The 25,189-nt window shown below is 40.2% G+C and overlaps 1 protein-coding gene across 1 annotated transcript in view; it reads left to right on the top strand.

The window, feature by feature from the left end:
- LOC143297040 (ADP-ribosylation factor-like protein 15) overlaps window positions 1-14,549 on the top strand; it is a 14,630-nt gene extending 81 nt beyond the window's left edge. Inside the window, exons 1-5 of the mRNA XM_076609206.1 lie at window positions 1-92; window positions 2,574-2,718; window positions 3,921-3,980; window positions 10,635-10,843; window positions 11,358-14,549. The exon at window positions 1-92 is cut by the window's left edge and continues 81 nt beyond it. Coding sequence (XP_076465321.1) covers window positions 39-92; window positions 2,574-2,718; window positions 3,921-3,980; window positions 10,635-10,843; window positions 11,358-11,555 — 666 coding nt within the window. The 5' untranslated portion in view covers window positions 1-38 and the 3' untranslated portion in view covers window positions 11,556-14,549. The remainder of the gene's footprint in view (window positions 93-2,573; window positions 2,719-3,920; window positions 3,981-10,634; window positions 10,844-11,357) is intronic.
- Window positions 14,550-25,189: the final 10,640 nt, after the last annotated feature.

Below are 25,189 nucleotides of genomic sequence, written 5' to 3'. Positions count from 1 at the left end.
CTTTCTAAAGTCAGATATACCGAGACCAGACCGGCAAGATGTGTGAAAGTTTTCAGATTCTGTGTGCGCTCTGTCGTGTTGGGTTGTATGCGGTGAGAATTGTCAACTTTTCTCTAGTCTCGCGCTTCACTTCACTTGACTTGGCGTGAAGCTTATAGTAATTACATAATTTTTTGTGCTGCTCCTTCACAACAAGCTATGTACATCATGACTCAAAAGTCTGAAGTTTTGTGCTTTTCTTGTTGTGTTATGATTTGGTTTACTAAGCTAGCTGTTCCACTGGCGTGCTATGCTGTTTCACTGGCGTGCTATGCTGTACCACTGGCGTGCTGGTTCAGTGAACAGTGGAGACACATTCAATGGTTCCGTTGGGTGCAGACAGGCCAGTCAGATTAATGACAGAAAACGTCAATAATCATAGCTTTGACGTTTCTTCCAGTTTTGATTGACGGCTACGGTGTTAGATTGTTCACAAAACTGATGCGTTTTAAGTGCAGGGGTTCTCACAGTGGTACGGTCAATGGTAATTAAAACCCCCATCAATGTTTGACAGCACAACAGTTCATCACTAGTTTATGCCATATTCAGAAGAATAGATTGAGACAAATACTTTAGAGAAATCAAATATATAAATGTAGATGGCACCAGTTCCACTTTCAAGAAGCTACATGCTCACCATTGCAACAGTATTTAAACTTCGTGCAAACTTGTCAATTCCTCCCAAACTGACTAGTTGTGTATTTCATCTTCATATCAGTCTAAATCAGTTTCGCTTTCAGTTTTTAGAAGATGTCAAAGCATGTGAACTGATCCATTTATACGCACATCAAGATGCACATAAAGTTTTACATTTCAATTTGTTTGGAAATCAAATCGTGCTCAGTTGCCAGGTGGGTATTATGCTAGTTGCTGGAAGCAAGATGATTGCAGCTCTATGGTTCAAACCTTGTACAAGCTGGGATTTTCTCTCTTCCATTAGTTAGACGATTCAGTTTCAGTTTTCTTGAGACATCATTGCTTTAGTATCAGTTCATATCTGCTACACCACATCTGCTATGCAGATGCCTGACAGCAGCAAAACCCAACAAGCAAGCCAGGGTGTGAGTGCATATTTGTGCACCAATCAGAGTGGATTTCTTCTGCAGAGGACAACATTTTTGTTTCTATGGGTTATTTTTCTGTGCATCAAGTGTGTGCTGCACACAGAACCTCAGTTTATCATCTCGTCCGAAGTACAGAACACTTAGTTTTACTTCCCAGCCCAACTTGGGAGAAAGGTAAAACTGGGATATGAACCCAGACCCACACAGACACTGTATTTATAGACAGATAAGCATCTTAACATAGACTAGATCTGACACTTTTGAAAGCTTTATGGAAAGCCAATTGTGAACACCAGAATTCCTTTGGATGTAAGGTTTATCACAAAAATACCCTCTTCCAAATGATGAACTGGAAACCCTTCTGAGAAACTATTACATGACTAATGCAGTCTGTTGACTGGAATTCAACGTTTATCTTTAAGTATGTGTGACATAATAAATTTTGTAGTTTTGCTTGTCCCTTTTCATGACAGTGAAGCATCAGTTCTTGACTTGTTTGATGAGGAAACACGCTTACCAGCAGTTGTCAGCAGATTAAGTTTGGTCAAACTCTCAGGTCTTTTATATTGTAAATCACCCAGAAATGGAAGAGTGATCAAATAGTTTAACACAAACAGTCAGTGTCTGGTGAATGGTCACTATTGTGAAATGACTTATGTTTAATTTACCCAAGAAATTTATAAATAGTTGTAATGAGCTGGCAGGGCTGTAGTTCAGCTTTTATTTGGATATTTTGAAAAAAAATGTATGACCATTTATATTACAGATAATAAATACTAAAATAGTCCAATCTGGCATACGTTGCTGATTACTGTCAGTAGTTTTGTAGTAGATGTCGATGGATGTTTGTTGTCTATAGTTTTGTGTTTGTGCATGCATTATCAGGATGATTGTTAGCCTTCTTTATATTTTAAGCATTTTGATAATTACCCCCAACCCCTTCCAGAATGTGCACAATATATGTTGTTGTTTTTTTGCCTACAAGTGTAAACAGCTTTTCATTAAAATTAAAAAGTATAATTTTTTTATCTCTAAACATGCATAGTGTATGATGTCGCTTGGTTGATGAGAAATAGGCAACTTCCTGTTGCTATCTGGTTGTAAAAGGAAGCATGTTGCCATCATTAGTGAGAGGGATGATGTATGTTTTAGCTTGGGGCAAGGAATTGTACACATGTTATCCACCCACACAAACAGTGAAACTGAGCTTAAAAGCAGAGAAAAACATGGTATAGCAGTAGGGTTGGTCTGCTTCTCATGCTTATCACACACACACACACACACACACACACACACACACACACACACACAGACATTAAAAAAAAAAGAATGATCATATAAATCACTCTGTAATAGCATATCCTATATCATCCAATGAGCCCAACAGGTTTGTGTGGTGTTGTCCAGTTTTGGATCTTGGGGATTTACTATCAAGATATGTTTTTGATATTATTTTTGTTGTGATGTCAGCTATACAGACGACTGTGCTGCAAAGGCCCCAACCCAACACGACCGAACTTCAGCATTCTGTGCATTGGTCTGGAAGGATGTGGGAAGAGCTCCATCTTGGCTGTACTCAGTGGGGACGATCTGCATAAAGTAGAACCCACAATCGGTAAGAGAGCGTTGATCAGTAATTATGCAGGACTGCATTAAATTAGTTAAACCGATAGGCCTAGTTTGCATCAGTTTGACATGGTAAGTATATGTAACACCAAACATGGAGTATAACACAAACTCCTCCTTTTGTTGTGTTTTTGTATAGTTGTGGTATTGGTACTTTTGTTAAAATATATGTCTTTTCATACTTGTGATATATTAGGTGAGAGTTAGATGGTGTGTCTGAGTGTGTGTGTGGTATGTGTGTGTGTACATCTGTGGCTGTGTATGTGTGTGCTTGTTTGTGTGTGGTATGTGTGTGTGCACATCTGTGGCTCTTGTGTGTGTGTGTAAGCACCATATTTTTAGCAACAATGTTTGATTTTGGTAACATTTGAAGAAAAATAATCTCATGTTTCAGCAGCCATGGTTTTTGAGGGTATGTGTGTGGTGGGTATGTGTTTGTTTCCACAACCCATGTCGAACTGGATTATAATATATTTGATCTCGCACATGTGGAAACATACACACGAAGGGTATTAGCAGAAAGACATCAGTAGCTCACGCATTAGTTCACATGACAAACTGGCAAATTCAGACCTCCACCCTTTACTTGCCAGATGCCGATGCTTGGTTTTGAATCGGGGAATCCTCAGATTCATAGACTAAGGCTGTAACCACTCAGTTGTGGCACCTGTTGTACAGATAAGAGTGAGAACTGTGGGTGAGGCTGCTTTACGGTGAAATTTGTACAGGATTTATGTGAGCCAAGAGCATGGGAAGCTCCATTCATTGGATGTACTACTTTTTCCAGTGTTGTGTGTGTATGTCTGGGTGGAGGTGCTGTGTGTGTGTGTGTGATTGTGTGAGTGTATGTGTGTGTGTGTGTGTTGTGTTGTTCATGATACCAGGATGGTGACTGTTTCTTTGTAATTGATTTTTTTTTTTTTTTTTTTTGTTTTTTGATGATTGTTGCTTCTCTTTTTTAACATGTTACTTGTGGAGCGCTCTGAGTGATTGTGTTGTTATTTGAATTTTCTAGAGGGTTGTTGTTGTTTTTTTGTCAATAGTTCATTTTCTGAAGAAAAAAAATTGATTGCAAACTGGTCTACACCATTGTTTTCTTAGTTGTGTGTATACCTTCTCTTTCAGTTTTTAGTAACAAGTGCTAGGAGCTTCTTTTGGGGTTATTAACTGCTCCTTCAACATGTTTTGCAGGCTTTAGCATAAAGGCTGTGCTATTTGATGATTGCATCCTGGATGTAAAAGAATTAGGAGGTAAGTATTCTTTAAATATTATTTTTGTATATCTCTGTGTTCATGTGTGTGTGTGTGTGTGTGTGTGTGTGTAAACATAGTGTCGAATAACAAATCCAGGCCATGGTGTCTTTGTTCACCAGAAGGAAGGGGAAGAAGTGTAAAAAAAAAATGTCTTGGGTTAACTTTTCATCTTTGAGGTTGACTGGTGCTGGGGAGAGGGGGTAGGGGTGAGTGGGGGCATGAGTTGAAAAAAACAAAAACAAACCCCTCACAATAAACGTTGTGTCAGCCATTTTGTTTCTCCAGAGGAGGTGCTCGTGAGCACGCTTAGCACGACAAGTGACAGACTGTTTTGTAACGTGGAGTGATTATTGGTTGGGCTTGTTCCTTGCTACCAGATGAACAGAAGCATTCTGCATTTCACAAAGAGAAGTTCCTTACAATTCAGCAAGGACCAGTTTCTCGTAAAGAATATTTTAATTACACATACTTAACCGTGACCCACTTGTGCAGACTCCAGCAGGGGTCTTAATTCCTGTCCTGTGCAAACTACTACCCGCCTATGCAGAGAAATTTTTGAATAAAACGTCAGACTAATAATGTTTCTCTGAAAACTGAAGTGGACAGTATCAGTATCAGTAGCTCAAGGAGGCGTCACTGCGTTCGGTCAGCTCCATATACGCTACACCACATCTGCCAAGCAGATGCCTGACCAGCACCGTAACCCAATGCGCTTAGTCAGGCCTTGAGAGAAAAAAAGAAAAGAAAGAAACCCTTGAAAAAAATTTTTTTTTAAGAAATAAATAATATAAATAAATAAAAACTAATAGATCAATACATAAAAATACTACTAATAATAATAAAATTTATAAGGCACAAAATCTTGATGAAGTCAACTCTAAGTGCACACACACACAGACACACACACACACACACACACACACACACACACACACACACTATCACACTATCAGTTGGTACTATACTTCTACGTTCATGGGCTGCAACTCTCACTTGTATGTACACGATAGGTCTTTTACATGTATGATCGTGTTTACCCCGCCATGTAGACAGCCATACTCTGTTTTCGGGGGATTACTATACAAATATTTTGTGTACAAAATCTCCCTGGTTGTCTGCTGGATTTGATGATGACCTCATCTGGATGCTCAGCAGTGACAGCACGTTACTTCATTCTCATTCTAGAGTCCAAAAATAGAAGCACACAAACACCTGCAAATATTACCAGTAGGTGCTTACAACTACAAGGCATGTTTTGGTACAATTTCTTTTTATTTGTATTATAGAGCGAAAACAATGAATCGAGGGGGCCGAGTCGAATTGAGTACACAGAATGTAAGAATACAATAAACACAAGCCGCATGCAGCAAAATAAGGCCAAATGAATATGCTTAATAGCCAAAAAAAAGCGTAAGACGAGACAGAGCGTAAACCTGACAAGATGGCGTGGAGAGCCTTGGCCAAAGGAATGATTCAGAGCTTATAGCTTTTAGAGGCGTTTGATTGGCTAGGAGCGGACCGGGCAAGACGGCTCGTGTTTTCACTGTTAGCCACGCAAAATTTGGCCAAGCAGAGCAAACCGATAGGCCTAGTTTGCATCAGTTTGACATGGTAAGTATATGTATCACCAAACATGGAGTATAATACAAACTCCTTTTATTTGTATTTGTATTTCTTTTTATCACAACAGATTTCTCTGTAAAATTCGGGCCGTTCTCTCCAGGGAGAGTGTGTCGCTACACTACAGTGCCACCCTTTTTTTTGTATTTTTCCTGTCTGCAGTTTTATTTGTTTTTCCTATTGAAGTGGATTTTTCTACAGAATTTTGCCAGGAACAACCCTTCTGTTGCCGTGGGTTCTTTTACATGCGCTAAGTGCATGCTGCACACGGGACCTCGGTTTATCATCTCATCTGAATGACTAGCATCCAGACCACCACTCAAGGTCTAGTGGAGAGGAAGAAAATATCGGCGGCTGAGCCGTGATTCGAACCAGCGCGCTCAGATTCTCTGGCTTCCTAGACGGACGCGTTACCTCTAGGCCATCACATATGACATATTGTTGAGTGCAGCTGTTCTATAGGTGTTTGTTTGAATTATTGATAATGACATAGTGTTGAGCCCTTTTGGTATGCATTTTTTGATGGTGACATGTTGTTGAGACTTTCAAGTATGATGTATTATTAATTTCATACTGTTTTTTTTTGTGTTTTTTTTTTGTGGGGGGGCAGGGGATTGTTCTTGTTTTTTCATTTGTAGGCTGTCACTCCCATGTTCACTTGTGTACACGGATGGGTTTTCACTTGTATGACCGTTTTTATCCCCACCATGAAAGCAGTTGTACTTTGTTTTTGAAGGGGAGGGGCTGTGCCTGCCATGTATATCCTGCCATATGTATTCTTTTTTTGTGTGTGTGTTTTGGTTTGGTTTGCAATTTATTGACACAAACATGTGGTTTTGTTATTGTGGTATTTTCTTTCTTTTTTTAATTTTTATTTTATTTTATATTTTTTGTTCATAATTTTTATTAGATTATACAGACAACAACAAAAGAAACAAGAAAAGGAAGACCCCCCCCCAAAAAAAAAACACCAAAAAACCCCCCAAAAAACAAATAATATACACACGTAAAGATTTTGTTTTCTCCCGAATTATAACACCCACGCGCAGCCATGTATATTCTTGTTTCCATAACCCAGTGAACAGTGACATGGATACAGGATCTTCAATATGTGTATTTGGTCTCCTGCATACACATACACACAAAGGGGGTGCAGGCACTAGCAGGTCTGCACATCTGTAACTCTCTATTGTCTGGTTTGCCTGCTTCATCCATTCAGTCCCTTCAGCACATACGAAACTCTGCTGCCCGATTAGTTCTCAGAAAGAAAAGATGTGAGCACATCACTCCTCTTTTGCAACATCTCCACTGGCTCCCTGTCTCACACCGAATAAAGTACAAGATCAGCACTCTATGTTATAGATGTATTCACAAAACTGCCCCTTCCTATCTCTGTGGCTGCCTTCACCTCTACACTCCATCTCGCTCACTACAATTGGCTTTGGATCCACTCTGTTTACGCATACCCAGATTCAAACACTTGACTGTTGGCTGCTGTTCTTTCTCTGTCTCTGGACCTTGCAATTGGAATGAACTTCCTCTTTGGCTTCATCAAGTCTCCATACTCAGCTCTTTCAAGTCTGGCCTTAAAACCCACCTCTTCACAAAATAGCCTCCCTTGCCTGCCCTTCCTTGTCTTTAGTTTCTACAGTTTTAGAGTTATGCATGCATGTGAATGACTGGTGCGAAAGCGCTTTGATTTGTCTCTGCACAAGATTCAGTGCTATATAAATACCATTATTGTTATTATTATTATTATTATTTGGAAAAACCTCCACCCTTTACCCACCAGGCACTGTGACATGGATTTGAACCCGGGACCCTCAGATTGAAAGTCCAACGCTTCAACCAACTGTTGCACCCATTGTGACATAGTGTTGAGTAAAACTGCTTGCTGAGAATGAACTCGTGTGTGTATGACTGTGTGTGAGAGGACAGTGTGTGATTGTGTTGGCTGTGCAGCAGGCCTGTGTGAAGTGTTTTTGTGCAGTGGATGGCGAGTGGGAATGATGGGAATTACGATCACTCAGCTGTTGGACTCTGCTCTCACTGTGGCAGGAAATGGCTGATTTCCTGCGGTGACAGCATCGACTGAAGAGCTTGTTTGTTTTGCTCAAGTCTGGAGTTATTTATATGTTGTGGTTAAGTGTCGGCACGCCCTTCCCTTTTCGACTTTGGAATGTTGGATGGGTTCATAGTCTGGAGGGAGTCAATAATAGGGCAATGAGAACTTTATTCCTGGGTCAGATTGTTCTGTCGACTCATTTGTTGGGAGAATGAAGGGGAAAGGGAGACTGATGAAGATGTGTTTGAGAAAAGCCTGAAGTGAACATTCAGCTGTGGAGTTGGTGTTGATGGCAGCGAAGAAGAAAAAGTTTTCAAAGAATATGCATTGGCATGTATGTGTGCTCTCAAACACACATTTACACATCACATGCAGGCCTTCCAGTGTACAAGTGTACACACACACACACACACACACACGAGGCATGCATGCATCTGCAGATGTACGCATATTCACATGCACAGAAAGAGAATGGTTCATTTAAAAAAATTTTTTTTTTTAATAGTTTCCTTTTTAAATATGGTTCAGTTCAGTTTGATTTGTCATCTTTGACGGAATAGGCACAAAACAGTCGTAGTTTCAGGCTTTTATTTTTGCATTCACTCAGCTGTAAGAGACATAGATGTCTGCTTTTAACTCTTTCTGTACAAAGGTACGCTATAGCATACCTCATGTGCACAACGCTTCGTTACTGTGGTACGGTATAGCGTACAGTGAGTTTAAAATTTCGTAGTTCATTGGTTAACCGTTTTGTGCAAAACTAAGTGGCACAGCTCTGTTCTACAGTCACCCAAAAGTACGCCTGTACTTTTATTGTGGCTGAAAATGCCTTTGTTTGAGCACAGTACATGCAAGCGTACAGTCACAAAGGGCGCTCTCTCGCTCGACAAGATGCCGTTTCCGTCAACTTCAGCAAGTACTGTGGCTCAAAGTCTAATGCAAAATGATTCTGTAGTGGATATTCACAGTGCATACGCATTTTCCCATTCAATTACTACAATTAGGAAATGACTATGGTTACAAAAGACCACATATAGAGAATTTCTAATATATGAGAAAAACTCACCCCATTTATGTCAGTTGTGAAAAACATGGATTTTTTCAAAATATGATAAATCAGTCAATAATTAAGTGAGTGCTTTGAAACTTTGCGAAATGTTAGTCCATTCTATTCTTTATATTATCACAAAATTTCACAGCTATATGTAATTGCATTCTTTTTTTTAGATATTTTTCTTATAAACAAACGGCCAGTACAGAGAGAAAATGGAGGAAGTCATCGGACAGTAAAGAATGAGTTAATAGATATTCAATTCATAAATGTTTAGAATTGCTTGCTGTACAAATTTACCTGAAGAATGAGCACGTAAACTGTCTACAGAAAGAAAAAAAGGGATTATTGTTATGTTAAACGATAGAGAAAACTTTTAGCTCAGAAAAATGGACATGAGAGACAGAAAGCAGTAAAGTAACAACTATTACAACGCCTATTCGAAATTTTCCTTCAGGATTTAAGAATAATATAATTTTCCATTTTCACTCTTATTTTTGTGCCAAGTGTTCCAAGGTGTCATAGTCTTGTTGCACAAACCAAATATTGCATGTTTTATCTGGTTAATGTTTCATTCCATGTTTCCAGTTGCAGCCATACTGGGACAGGTACATCCAGATGTTCTAAAGTGTCATGTTTACATAGCACAGGCCAAATATTGTATGTTTCGTTTGGCATATCTTTCATTCTTTTTTTTGTTTTCATTTTTTCCCCCCCTTCAAGGCCTGACTAAGTGTGTTGAGTTATGCAGCTGGTCAGGCATCTGCTCAGTCTGTGCAACCAGGAGATGATAAATTAGAACACATACAAATGGATTTGTCATGATGAAAATCATAGATCAAACATTGTACGTTTCAGGTGGAGAAAAAGTGCGAACATACCTGGACAGGTATTATCGGATGTTCCAGGGCATCATCTTTGTGATGACAATTACAGACCAGACATTGTACATTCCAGGTGGGGAGAGGTGCACACATATTGGGGCAGGTACAACCAGGTGTTCCAAGGCATCGCCTTCATGGTAAAGAGCGCAGGCCAGAATTTGATATAGTATGTCTCATTCCATGCTTCCATGTGGGGAGAGGTGCACACATATTGGGGCAGGTACAACCAGGTGTTCCAAGGCATCACCTTCATGGTAAAGAGCAGGGCAGACCAAAATTTAATATGGTATGTCTCATTCCATGCTTCCATGTGGGGAGAGGTGCACACATATTGGGGCAGGTACAACCAGGTGTTCCAAGGCATCGCCTTCATGGTAAAGAGCGCCTTCCAGAATTTGATATAGTATGTCTCATTCCATGCTTCCATGTGGGGAGAGGTGCACACATATTGGGGCAGGTACAACCAGGTGTTCCAAGGCATCACCTTCATGGTAAAGAGCAGGGCAGACCAAAATTTAATATGGTATGTCTCATTCCATGCTTCCATGTGGGGAGAGGTGCACACATATTGGGGCAGGTACAACCAGGTGTTCCAAGGCATCACCTTCATGTTGAAGAGCAGGGCAGACCAAAATTTAATATGGTATGTCTCATTCCATGCTTCAGTTGGGGAGAGGTGCACACATACTGGGGCAGGTACAACCAGGTGTTCCAAGGGATCACCTTCATGGTAAAGAGCATGAACCACCTTTTATATGTTTCATTATTAGGAATTTTATGTTTCATTATTATCGGTTAGATTCCATGCTTCCAGGTGGGTACTGGGACAGGTGCTACCAGGCGAGGGCATCATCTGCGTGGTAAAAAACGCAGACCAAAATGTAATATAGTGTGCCTCATTCCATACTTCCAGGTGGGGAGAAGGTGCGGTCGTACTTGGACAGGTACTATCAGGTGTTCCAGGGCATAAACTTCATGTTAAAGAGCGCAGACCAAAATTTGATAAAGTGTGTCTCATTGCATGGTTTCAGGTGGGGAGAAGGTGCGCCCCTACTGGGACAGGTACTACCAGGTGTTCCAGGGCATCATCTTTGTGGTGAAGAGCACGGGCAGCGCAGAGGAGCTGGAGACGGCCAAGCAGGAGCTGGTGAAAGCCCTGAACCACCCCCAGCTGAAGACCCTGCCCCTCCTCCTCCTGGCTAACTACTCTGACGTGGAGGGGGCACGTTCCGCTGAGGAGGTAAGGTTCTTTCTCAGTGTTTGTCGTGGGCTGCAACTCCCCACGTTCGTTTGTGTGTAAGAGTGGTGTGTGATTGTTTTTACCCCACCATGTAGTTGTACTCCATTTTCAGGGGGGGTGCATGCCAGGTATGTTCTTGTTTCCATAACCCACCGAACACTGACATGGATTTCAGGATCTTTAGTGTGCGTATTTGATAATATATATATATATATACCTGTCCCAGTACGACTGCACCTTCTCCCCACCTGTCCCAGTACGGTGGGTAATATATATATATATGTATGCGTACGATAGTCGTGTCGACTGTGACCTTGTATATGCATGCAAAATACAAGAATTTAAGATCTCTTGAAACATTTCTTAAAACTACAAAATGCAAGAATATTATCTCAGAAAGAGAAAAACATGAGTACAAGATGTAGGAATTTTTTTAGAATGCACACTGTATTAACCTCCTGACTTCTCACACCGTCCCCCGCCACCCCCCAACCCCCTCCCGCCATGTCACCAGATCACCGCCCTCTTGGACCTGGAGAAGGAGGTGGGCGACTCTCGCCACTGGCAGGTCCGCTCGTGCAACATCCACGACAAGGAGGGCCTGGAGACCATCTTCCAGTCCTTCAACGAGGTCCTCATGAACAACCTGGAGGTGGAGATCGAGAAGCGCAAGAACAGCTCCCCCCAGCATAGCCATAGCAACCGCGTATAGTGGAAACGCCAGCCGGGCCTTCCCTTCACGCATGGATTGATTGATTGATCCATCTGTTGCTCTTTCTGGATGAAAACGCCGGCTGGGCCTTCCCATCACGCCAGGATTGATTGATTGATGCATTGCTCTTTCTGGACCTGCACAGGGTTTGTTTGTTGTTGTTTCTTTTGTTTGTTTTTGTTTTTTTTAAATATATATCTTGGGCGTGTTGCCATGTGGTGTAATGGCAGCGGCAGCAGCAGGCTTTGTGTTAAGCCCCCCCCCCCCCTTTTCTTCCTTCCTTCCCATAACGATTGGCAGCTCAGTCTGTTTTGTCTATCTTCCTGCGTGAATGTGGGATGTTGGTCATTAAAAAAAATAAATGAATAAAAAAGGAGAAGAAGAAGGAGAAGAAGAAGAAAAACAGGAAAGCGTGGTGGCCGAACGTTCCTGGCCTTTTGCGTTACTTTTAACATGCCTTGCTGTACAATAGCACTGATCAGAGATTCCCTTCTTCAAGTAGCCACCACCACCACCACCACAAAAGAGCCTTACCATGGATATTTTGTGTAAAGCCTTTCTCTTTTGCTTTGCTCGGGGGAATATCTCAGGTGTGTGTCAGTGTGTGCGTGTTGGAATCTGTGAAAAGTTTGTTTGGATTTAGCATGTGGTCTGTGTCTGTGGGAGTGTTCATTTGGGTCACAGGAGAGTATGTGTGCTTTTTAAGGAAGTATTGGAAAAAATGTTTTTTATTTTGTGTATTTGAGTTGTGTCTGCAAGTGCTAATATATGGTCACATGCGCATGAGTGCATGCATGCAGCATGCATATGGTGTATAATTGTGCACCGGTTTTATCATGAAAATGAGAGAGAGTGATAAACCACTTCCAAGTTAAAATTGATAAGTAGTGTTGTGGTGCCAAGGCACTTATCCCACATGTGTTGGTTTTGTTGTTGTTGATTTTTTGAGTGTTTTTTTGTTTGGTTTGTTTGTTTCTTTTTAAGAAAGCTACTTAAACTCTGGTTAACATACGTGTATCACACTGAAAACATTTTCTTTGATATTCCGATATTCATCAGTGATATTTCTCTCTTTGTCAGATGTAAAATGTTCCCATACTTTTTTTTTTTGTGGGGGCCACATTTCTGTGTTGAGTGTCGTCCAGGTTTCCCCTCACCTCTTGTAATGAGCAAGGTGCTTTGGCAGAGTGGATAGGGCATTGGACCTCTGTTCCAGTGTTCACCAGCGATCAGGGTTTGATACCCCTGTTTTGGCATGGTTTTGTGTCCATGGGGGAGGCGCCTACATTTCCTCACTCCATTGGGATGTATTTGTATTCGTATTTCTTTTTATCACAACAGATTTCTCTGTGTGAAATTTGGGCTGCTGTCCCCAGGGAGAGCGCGTCGCTACACTACAGCAAATGTTTTTTTTTGTATTTTTTCCTGCATGCATTTTTATTTGTTTTTCCTATCAAAGTGGATTTTTTTTTTTTTTTTTTACAGAATTTTGCCAGGAACAACCCTTTTGTTGCCATGGGTTCTTTTACGTGCATTAAGTGCATGCTGCACACTGGACCTCGGTTTACCGTCTCATCCGAATGACTAGCGTCCAGACCACCACTCAAGGGGTCTAGTGGAGGGGGGGGGGGGAAATATCGGCAGCTGAGCTGTGATTGGAACCAGCGCGCTTAGATTTTCTCGGCTTCCTAGGCGGACGCGTTACCTCTGGGCCATCACTCCACATGTGATTGGATACCTGACTTTGGTCGGTGAAGGTTAAAACAGCAGAAGGAGAGGATTGGGCCCAGCCTTCATGTGTTGAGCCCCAGACACAGTGGATATAAATTCTCTGTCCTGATGGCTGTGAAAAGGTAGGGAACCTTTAACTCCACATAATGAAAGTCATGATTTAAAAAAAAAAAAAAAAAGGAAAAAAAGAAAATAACTGTGACAAACAAAATTTTTTTAAATGTACTTACATTATTGTATAGTCCACTTGTGACCTTGTATAGTCTGCGCATGTTATTGTAGAAGTTTTTTTTTAGGTAATAGGTTGGGTTTTTTTTTTTACTATTTACTTTATTTTGGGTCTTTGGGCCATTTTCGGGCTTTTTTACTTTTCTGTTTTTTTGTTGCTGTTGTTTTTCTTTGTACGATTTTAATGTCTTCTGTTTGGATAGTGTTTGCTTTTTAAGCTGCTCATATACTTTGTTGCAGTTTTTTACATGCAGTACTTAATCTTGAAGCTGAAAAAAAAAAAAAGCTGGTTGTATTCTTTTTGGAGGAGCTGTTTTCATTTTTGTTGAATAATGTGTGGATTTGTATTTTTGTATACTTGTGCATGTATAGAATAAAAAAAAAATTGACATCCTATCCCATTAAAAAAAAAAATTCAGATATTACTTATTTAACACACACACACACACACACAACACACAACACACACACATACACACACAACACACACACACACACACACACTAAACACTTTATCTGCATCTTTCACACACGTACACATACACACACATTTTCCCACTCTATCATCCACATATTTTCTTTTCTCTGCATCGTTATTTTTCTCTTGTCTTGAATCTCGTTGATCTGAATCAGGTGATTAACTCCCTGACCCCCGCACCCCCCCCCCCCCAACCCCAACCCTGCGGCCAAAGTTTGTCTTTCCTGTCAATGCCAAAGGAAGAGGATCCTCAGAAAGTATGCTCACTGAACGAACCAGCTGCTACTCAATAAGTGGTTTTATTTGCTTGTTATTGTTTTTTTTGTTTTTTTAAATTTTTTAATTGTTGTTGTTCACGTTTGTTTTTGTTTTTTTTACTTCTGTTATGATGTCCTTTCTTCCAGTGAAAGTGTGGCGTGGAAACACGAGTTAGGAAGTGGCTTTAATGTTTGGGTGGCGCCGTGGCGTTATCGGTTTGGCTTTTAGACTTGTGATCCAGTGTTCAACGGTGATCAGGGTTTCGAGGCCCTAGTTTGACATGGTGCTGTGTGCTTGGGGGGAGGGGGCAGAGGTGGGGGTGGGGGGAGGGGGCAGAGTTGGTGGGGGGGGGGACACTTTTCTCCGATTTTTCTCACTCCACTGTGAGAGGGTGGGTGGGTGGGTACCTGAGTTTGGTCAGGGAAGGTTGAAAGTCGGGGGGTGGGGGGGAAGAGAGGATTGGGTTCCCGCCTTCCAATGGCGAGCCTGAGGCGCAGTGAATATGAATTCACTGCCTCAGAGCCTGTAACCTTTAAAAAAAAAAAATAAAAAAAAAGAATTTAAAAACAAATCTTTTAACGTTTGTGTATGACATGTGTTATATATCTGTTTTCGATGAAGCTACTGCTTTTTTGTCGTACTTGCTTGTAGCAGTTGTTCTGGGGTGTGGGGTGTGGGAAGGGTTGGAAGAGCAATGTGGATGTTGAGATTAGGTTATGATTATGTGTTATTTGTTTGTTTATTCATTTATTTTTGTTGATATTATTAGTATTATTATTATTTCTTTATTTTATCTTGTCATGTTTTTCATATTTCGTTTGTTTGTTTATTTTTATGTTTTCCTCAAGGCTTAGGGGTGTTGGATTTCGCTGCTGGTCAGGCATCTGTTTTGCAGATGTGGTGTAGAGTTTATGGATTTCTCCGAACACAGTGACGCCTCCTTAAGCAACTGAACTAAACTGAACTACAGTTTTTTTTCTGATTACAGAGTTAACTTGTCATGCTGACATTGTCATATTTTGTTTGTTGTTTTAGAAAAAAAAGATTCTTTTAAACTTTTTTGTCATGATATTCATAAAAAAAAAGAAAAAAAAAGAATTGTAATCCCCTTAACTTGAGACAAGATCAGCTGTTACATTTTTTTTTTTTTTTTTTTTTTTTTTTTTACTGTTCTCTGCAAGCTGTAGTGTGCTGCTGGTTTTGTTGTTGTTGTTGTTTTTTGTATGTGTGTGTTAGTAAGTAAGTGAGGAAAAGAGAATATGTTTTTAACATTATTTTTCTGTTTGTGAAGCAAATTAACTGATGCTGATTACGCCTATGCATTATTTTGATGTTTTTGTTTTTTCAGGGGGGGGGGGGGTGTGTTGTATTTTTCTTCTTTTTTTAAGTAACTTTGCCTGCTCTATCACATTTTAAGTAATTTATCTACTTTCATTTTGCATTATATGGAACTACCATTAAAATAGAACTTGTCCTTTGCCTGTTTTTGAGCCAATTTTATTATCTTTTTCAGTGTCTGCTTTTTAGCTGCTTGTTGTAGTTCTGTATGTCAGTATTAGAACTTAATATTTTAGGGTTTAGTGAGTTCTGCTTTCACATCATAGGCAGTCATAACTTAAAAATGGCTTTTTGTGCTTACATTTTTAGTGTATGTTATTCTTTTTCTTTTTTTTTCTTTTTTTGTGTGTGTGTGTGTGTGATATTTGTTAGCATGAAATGACAGTGGTTTATTTATTTATTTTTTTTAAAGCACGGTTTTACTGTCAGGTTTAGTTTTAAGTATGCATGTATTATTGCTCTGCTGATTTGAAAACCAAGCAGATAACTTTTTGTTTATTTATTTTTATTTTTTTTTTTATTTTTTTTTTTCCTTAAAAATGGATGATAAACCAGGTTTACCTTTCCACAAATCAGTTGTTATGTGTGTAGTTATATTCATTACAACTGCTTTTCTTCTGTTTTAAAATTCATATGTGATTTTCATTTGGGAGAATTCAGCTTTCCCAATTCCGTATTTGTTGAAAAAAATCTCTGTGTGTTGAGCATGCACGGATCATTGTATAGTATGCATCTGCATACTTGTCATTGCAAGGAATCGGTGTGTGTGAGAGAAGTGGTTGCAGGATGTTTTATTGGAAAACAGTTACTCTCTTCTTCTTTTGATGTATGTTGGGAGTTGAACAGTGTGTCATTTTATTCTTCTTTCGTGTACCTGGCCTGCACATCCAACATTCACTTGTATGTACAAGTGGGTTTTCACGTGAACGACCATTTTTACCCCCCCACCTTGTAGGCAGCCATACCCCATCATCAGGAGTATACTTTCTTCCAGGCTGTCCTTTTTTATTATTATTATTATTTTTTATTATTTTTTTATATGAAAGCATTTAATTAAAAAAATATAAAAAAAATGAAAGCAGTCGCTTTTTACTCCTACGCTGTATACCTTACTTGGGGGGGAATCAAGGAGATATTAAACTTTTACCGTCAAGAAAGAAAGCTGGAAAAGGAATCTGTGCTCCAAAAGCATGTGTTTCTGGTCTGGCAGTAACAGTGCTTCCGAATGTCTGCTAAGGTCTGTGTTTATGTTGCACACACACGTGCATGTGGGAACGTCTGGTGGCTGATGCAACAGAGACAGGTGCATGAAGTTTCAGACTTGCTCAGTGCACACAGAAAGATTTCTCACTGTTGTTATTTGCATGTATTTGTTGAAGTGCCACCAGCCCTGAGAAATCTTCAGGGAGACATGTTTTTTTTTTTTTGCTTTTTGGTTTTTTTAAAATCTGAAACGTGTTGGTGGTTGTATTTCTAGTGGGCATCCTATCTCCGTGTCAGAAAACATTCATATGCTGACCACTATCCAAAGAAGCATTTGAGTTAGTTAGGTGTCGGACTTATTTGTATTTGTATTTCTTTTTATCACAACAGATTTCTCTGTGTGAAATTCGGGCGCTCTCCCCAGGGAGAGCGCATCACTACACTACAGCACCACCCATTTTTAAATATTTTTTCCTGCGTGCAGTTTTGTTTGTTTTTCCTACCGAAGTGGATTTTTCTACAGAATTTTGCCAGGAACAACCCTTTTGCTGCTGTGGGTTCTTTTACGTGTGCTAAATGCATGCTGTACACGGGACCTCAGTTTATCACCTCATCAGAATGACTAGCGTCCAGACCACCACTCAGGATCTAGTAGAGGGGGAGAAAATATCAACGGCTGAGCCGCGATTCGAACCAGTGCGCTCAGATTTCTCTAGCTTGCTAGGCGGACGCGTTACCTCTAGGCCATCACTCCACGTGGCCATCACTCCACATGACCTGGTGATGAGGGTGTGAGACCCCAGTTCAGCATGTTCTGCGTCCTTGGGGAAAGGTATTGACAGACAGACAGAAAATACGAAAAAAACTTAGCCGTATGGAGAGCACAGGAACAGGAGTCATGATGGCTGCCGGAAAGAGAGGGCGCTAGCCAGGGGAAAAAAGGGGGGGTTGCCTACTTCCGGGAGGTTATCGGCCGTAGTACTTTCGTTTTCTCCGCATAGGCAGATAGTAGTTTGCACAGGACAGGAATGTCAGACCCCTGCCGGAGTCTGCACTAGTTGGATCACGGTAAGTATTTTATTTAAACATAATTTTAGATAGAAAAGTTCCTTTTTACTCCGATTGTTCTCACTACACCCAGGTGTGAATGGGTATCTGGCTCAGGCTGGGCAAGGTTAAAATGGTGGAAGGAGAGGATCTGGGCCCACCTTCCTGTGCCGAGCGCTAGACACGGTGGACGTGATTTCTGTGACCCTATAGCCATGTAAGGCTGTGGGACCTTCAACCTTCAACAAGAGCAAAAATTAACTCTCTCCATACGAACGGCGAAAGAGACGACGTTAACAGCGTTTCACCCCAGTTACCATCATCAAAATATTGCATGCGGAAGGCTCTTATACTGAAGAGGTGAATGTTGACAAAGAATACCACAATTCTGACGACGGAAGCTAAATGTTGGGTCATTCAGACACCCACTGGACATCCGAGGGGTCTGTGTAGAGGAGAAGAGAGGACTGGCCGTACTGAGTGAGTTAATAAGCTTTTCTATTGCTTGATGTATGAAGAGAGTGTTTGGCTTTGTAGAAAGTGAGAGCGATTGGCAGGACTAAAGACGGGCGCAATAGCCGAGTGGTTAAAGCGTTGGACTTTCAATCTGACGGTCCCGGGTTCGAATCACGGTGACGGCGCCTGGTGGGTAAAGGGTGGAGATTTTTACGATCTCCCAGGTCAACATATGTGCAGACCTGCTAGTGCCTGAACCCCCTTTGTGTGTAAATGCATGCAGAAGATCAAATGCGCACGTTAAAGATCCCGGTGGGTTATGGAAACAAGAACATACCCAGCATGCACACCCCCAAAAGCGGAGTGTGGCTGCCTACATGGCGGGGTAAAAACGGTCATGCACATAAAACTCGTGTACATGCGAGTGAATGTGGGAGTTGCAGCCCACGAACGCAGAAGAAGAAGAAGAAGGCAGGACTAAAGGCCTATAAATTGTCCGGTTATTCCTCATGATCAGGTGAGAAGAATGCTCCGAGGATGATTTAATTTCAAGACTCCTTTCTTTGATTTAACTTTTACTGTTGGAAGTTTTGTTACGGTGATGTATTTCATACTCACAGCACAATTAACTGCTGCCGTTGACATGTGGAATACTCTACAGTGCGTGGCCCTGTACGGCTGGTTTTTATGCATGGAATCTTTTATTGGTGTATTGAGTGCTGCATTCCCTTTCCCAAGCCAGTTCACACCTGCTGTCACCCTTTTAACACTCTCATCTCATTGTCTTATTTATTTATTTTTTTATTATTAATATTATTTTATTATTATTACTACTATCTTTTTATATTATAATTAATTAATTATTTATTTATTTATGTAAGCTTATCTATTATTTATTCACCTTTCTTCCTTTTTTTTTTCTCTCAAGGCCTGACTAAGCGCGTTGGGTTACACTGCTGGTCAGGCATCTGCTTGGCAGATGTGGTGTAGCGTATATGGATTTGTCCGAACGCAGTGACGCCTCCTTGAGCTAGTGATACTGATACTAACACTCTCAGTTCATGTTATCTGCATCCAGAAAACCCTAGCACTGTACACGGGGTCAGTTAGGGTAATGCAGATTAGTGATGCTGAAAATGTGATCAGTGATGAAGGTGACGTGACAGGGTGGTGAAAAGTATGAATTCTGACAGGTTTGACAGTTTGTGTCGATCTTTGACTGTGTGTGTTTGTCTTTGTGTGTGTGTGCGTGTCTGTCTTGGACTGTGTGTTGCTGTTATTGTTACATACTGTGTGTCCAAATGCAGATCGGATTGGCAGCTATCTTTGGTTATGTCCATCCGTGATACGATCTGTTCTGAATTCAGTGTGCTGGAATTGTTTTTTGTGGGTTTTTGTTGTTGTTGTTTTCAAATAATTTTTCTTTTTTTTTCAAATAATTGTTTCTTTTTTTTTCAAATAATTGTTTCTTTGATGCACATGTGAGTGTGTATGAATTCATCTTTTTTGTATGTGCATGTGTTTGTATATTGTATGCATTTGCAACTCTGAACAGATGAGTTGGGTTGTTTCTGACATGCTTAAAACTTGGTTGGATGCATTGTATAATGAAGTCAGTGTCTGTACTGGTATGAATGATGGTGATGTGATCGTTGTACCAAATGGTACATCTGTTCATGTTGTATGTTCAGTGCAGGTACATCTCTTTCAGTTCAACAAGTCTGCCAGCTGAGTTGTACATTTCCCTAACACCGGACTGTTTCTGACTTCTGTGATTTCCTGTATATTTTGTTTGTTTCATATCATTCGGGCTGCCTGCACACATTATTGATTAAACATGCATGGGTATGCTTTTAACGCAGTTGCATTTGTTATGTGTGTATTTGTCAAGTTTTTGGCAGGGAAGCTGGGGAAAGGGAGGTGGGGGTTGGGTGGGGTGGTATGAGAATCATACGTTGGACGACAACAATGTCTTCTGTTTGTGTAAAAGGAAAAAAAAGATGTGAAACATCAGTCTGGTGGAGCTTAAGTATGTGTGGAAATTTTGTTGTCCTTGTTATGTCTATTTGTACGCCTTAAGTGCTTATCTCGAAGAAATACTGCGGTTCCTACTTATGTTGACATTGCCTTCAGAATAATAACGGTATGTGATAAATATCCACAGAATGGCGTGCATGAGAGAGTGAGTGAGGTGATATGGATGGCAAACGGGCTGGAACACATTATCCAGGTAACAAATGTTCATCAGCTTTAATCATGTTGTAATCATTTTTCGGTTGATATGCAGTAAAAAGATGTATTTATTATGTCCAGCACTGTTAACGCCAAGCAAACTTGTCAGCTTACCCTGCTTTGAATTTTTAGAAAATATTTTCATGAATGTATTATTGATTCTTTTAACGATCAGTTAACACATGGAGATGAAGATGTATAATGTCTGTTCCTGAGAGAATTCAAAAGGCAAAGTATTGATGCCTGCAGCTCAGTAAATGATCATCCCATAGAATTTCTGGGCTTTGAGACTTCTCCATGACGCTGTAGATTGTAGTGGTGTAAAATGCACGTTCCTTCCACTGACATTCCACTGGAGAAGGGTTCTGATCTCGTTTAGAACATCCTAGAAATGAAGTGACCGTTTTGGGGGAAAAATGCTTTTCATTTTCAGTGGGATGGAAGATTTTCTGTTTGTATTCACTCATGTGTTTAGAATTGATCAGCTATGTTAATAATAAAAATTAAAAAAAATTTATTCCAAATTATATCCTCTAAATTTAGGTATAATGGTCAATCTCATTTAAACAGGCATGAGATAAGGGGCATAGTACTTTGAGCGTTTACTTTCACTTTTTGGTCTAGATATAAACTGCGTAAGCTGATCTTGCTCTAGTTTAGGGTACCGCACTGGTGTAGCTATGTAGCAGAGAAAGTCTTAATAAAGGTTTCAAGGGAACGATTCTCAGAGGAAAATCAGGATCTGTATCGTTCATTTGAGAAGTCTCATCAGAGGAAGTTGAGTGGTGTTGATGACACTGGGCAAGGGTTCATGAAAATTGTTTTGTTCAGATACAGTTCCGAGGAGAGCCTGCTCTGAACAAGGATGTAGCCAGAGTCAGAGTTGGGTGTCAGGGGTGAGTTGCATGAGTGATCTTAGCAACGCTAAGTTTGTCTGGCACTAAGAACGTTCCTAACTCGAAGCCATTTCCACAAACTAATGAACGATCTTAATGCAAAGCAAATTCAGTGCTGCAGCGCTCAAGCAACCCAGTCAGTGTGTTTTGGTTTTGTAATTTTGTTTTTCTTCAAGTGTTACAGTACCTGCTTGTAATCGTTTTGCGATTTACCCCAGGTGGCTTTTACATGTATGGCTGTGTTTTGTGTCCTGTTAAGTCAGCCGTAGTGTTTCCAGGGACAATATATACCAGGTGTTTTTGTGTTTCCATCAACTCTCAGAAAGACAAGCAGATCTTTAACACGTGCAAGTGTTCTGTGTGTATAAACAAGACGGGCCATGATCTGTACAAATGTTGATGTTGGAGAGTATCGGGGGGAAATCTGTCCCATTCCTAGCTGCCTGGGAACATGGGCGCACCAACCACTGGGTTATTATAATAGCCAGACAGCACAGTGTCAAAGCTAGACTGAAAGGACAAAGAGGGGCTCCAACAAAGTTTTGAATTTGATCAGTCTGAATCAGGATTTCACCTGGTGTTAGAAACTACTTAACCCCCCCCCCCCCAAAAAAAAGGGGGGGGGGGAAGAGTACAATAGTAATGATGTTTTGTTGACAGTGTCAGGTGAGTCCCATGCTGTTGTAGCTCTTGCTTTTTATTAGAACAAAGACAGTTACTGTGAAGGCGTGGCATGGATCGCTTCCGTAGCCAAGTCTTTTCGTTCGTTTTTTGGCTTCCGTTGTTCAGAGCATCATTTTGTGTTGCAGTTTCTCTCAAGTGGAATTCAGGCAACCTGTTTTCTCTTTGTTCTGGCAACATTAGCTGTCGTATTGTGTTGTATTGCTCTTTTTGTCACAACCAATTTCTTTGTGTGGAATTCAGACTGCTTTCCCTTGGGAAGAGCACTGCCACATCACGACAGTACTGAGCCTTTTTTTTTTTTACTTAAATTACTATCAAAGTGGAATTTTCTACAGAAGTTTTGCAAAGGACGGCACTTTTTGTTGCTGTGGGTTCTTTTACGTGTACTGCATGCATGTTACACAAGGGACCTGGGTTTATCATCACACCTGAATGACTGGTGTCCAGACCTAAACTCAAGGTCTGATGGAGGGGGAGAAAATAATGCTGAGTGTGAGATTCAAACCTGTATGTTCAGATTCTCTTGCTTGCTAGGCGGACACATTACCACTTGGCCGCAACTCCGCTTCATGCTTAGTATCATTCTGGCTTTTTATTGGAAGCAGAGCATGTGGAAATGTTTTCCATTCCATGACATGAAGAAAAAGGAATGTTGCTTTTTTTGGGGGGTGGGGGGGGATCACCAGTTCTTTGATAGTGATTTCAGGACTGTTTTCCTCCATATACTGCTGCAGCAATTGATTTCAGCATGGATGTGTCCTCTTGCAGTGTGACAACTTTTCAGATTTTACACCCCCAGCCAGGAAAAGTAGTCACTGTAGGCTAGAAAGTACCGACAAGCTTTTCTTTCTGAACAGTGTTTTCATGTGCTGGGTTTCTTCTAACGTTTTGTTTGTTGCTATTGTTTTGAATTATGAAAAGAGAACATCTCTGCTTTGCTTTGTTTTCAGCATGAAACTTTTGTTGCAAAACTTTATTCGCAAACTACAGCTTCATGTGAACAAACCTACTGATGTAAAATGTTGATGTAAATCTAAACATGACATGTATGCACTTGAGTGCACCCGCCTGCTGTTATTATCTCCGGCACATCTACAGCAGGTGTTTTAGCATTTGCTTTGCAACCGGCAACACTGTATTTCTTGCGGGTTTTGTTTGTTTGTTTTTTCTCATTGAGCTGTGCTCAAAAAAAATAGAATGTACTTTTCTGTTCTTGTGCCAGGATAAACTCAACAGTAACCGTGCCAAGATATCCCATAGTAAGTTCTTTAATCAGTAAGTGTTATTTCCACATGGAAATTAACCTTTGAATAAATTGACTTTGGTCTTTTTTGTTTGTGTTTTATTTTTTTTTAAAAGAAGTAATACAACTTGAAGTATTCCATGAGAAATCAAACATACCCTTTTATGACACAAAATAAAGAAAAATCTGTCATGAAAAATCTTAAAAATGTCAAAGTCATTGTCATTGTGTGCAGACCTGAGTGCCCAGCTGAAGCATACCATGTTGTATGCTCAGGAAATGTGACCCTGTGCACAGTGGAGAAACATTGAACTAGTTTCAAGGGACAGGAGACATCAGCGTACCTCATATTTGTCTAAAGAAAATACAGAGAAGTAGATGTGTTTTGGTTGGGATTGAAGACTTTTAAATTGCTTGCGTAAACCAGGTAATTGTACTTATGTGTTAAGTGAACTTCACTTTCCAGCATGCAAGTATTAACCCCTTGACTGCTGAATTTTAATTAAATCAGTGTGACATTAATTTGAAGTACAAGAACTATTACTCTCTTAGGTGGTGTAATTGATTTTGTTGAGCAAAAATAATGAAACCCCCGAGAGGAAGAGGAGAGCAAATAAAGAATGATGACTGATGTCCTGACCTGTACATTTGATCTTTTCTCAGGTGACAGCCATTCACTGATGAACATACTCATCAGCAGCAATCAAAGGGTTAAGCCTACCTTTTGGAAACAACCTGGTTCTGAGCATATTGCAGAGGACAGAGGACCACACTTAAGTTTTTTTTGGGGTGGGGCAATGTCCTTTCTCAGGAATCCACACTCTTTTTACATTACTGTTAAAAAAGAAAACCACCACCAAACTTGCACTTGTTTTTTGGGGGTTTATTTTTTACCATGCTTTGGAACTTTGCACTTTCCCTTGCTTGAATTTTCAACAGATTTCAACTTTGTCTTGAGATCATAACCTTTATAAATGATAAATATTGAAATAATAAGCTGTAAGGCAGACAAAGAAAGAAAAGAAAAAAACAACCAGAGCACTCAGGAATGATGTTTCAACTTTGAATTTATGAATACCCTCCTCCTTGCCTAAAGAACCAACCAACCCAATACGGGGATAAGAGAGACCCTGAGATAGGAAATAGTTTAAAAAAAAAAAAAGTTTTTTTTTTAAAAGCCAGCAATTCTTGACATGTTCTTTATGATTTCTGGACAACGAACAGGCACTGGGTGTTGGCAGACATCTTGGTGTGTGCGTGTGGATATGTCTTCAAGTGTACACGGCTGTGCATATTTCATTCTTCACTGATCAATAAAAGAAAATATTTTAGCTTTACAACTTGCTATGGATTTGATGTGCTGATGAATGAGTCGGTGTGTATGAATTACTGCACTACTGGTGTACACACACACACACACAGAGCTCAAATTTGTTTTGGGAAGAAACTTCTAAAAAAAACAACAACAAAATTTATATGTTTCACACTTTATAGACTTGTCATTCAGATAAATTTCATCTTTCAAATTTCAACCAAACAAAAGAAAGGACCCAACACAAGCAAAACACGCTTTTTTAACACGTTATTTAGAACTGGTGTGGACCCCACATAAATAAGCAACTTCAGGACCTTTGCACTTTTTTCCATGGTACTGAATTTATCCGTAATACCCCTTAGACAAGTACAGATATTTCTGTACCGCATTAACGTGTACGTTTTCGCATTCCCAATCAGTTGTACAATCACTCATTGCTTTAAGCTTGTAAGCTTAAGCCTCTGCATTGTCTGCCAGTATTTTCAAGGGGATTAAGTGTGTTTGTGACGATTGTAATTTGTGCAT

This window comes from Babylonia areolata, chromosome 22 (genome assembly GCF_041734735.1).
Source record: "Babylonia areolata isolate BAREFJ2019XMU chromosome 22, ASM4173473v1, whole genome shotgun sequence".
Lineage (NCBI taxonomy): Eukaryota > Metazoa > Mollusca > Gastropoda > Neogastropoda > Buccinidae > Babylonia > Babylonia areolata.
Note: the sequence above shows the minus strand (reverse complement) of the source record. Positions and strands in the feature narration are given on the sequence as shown.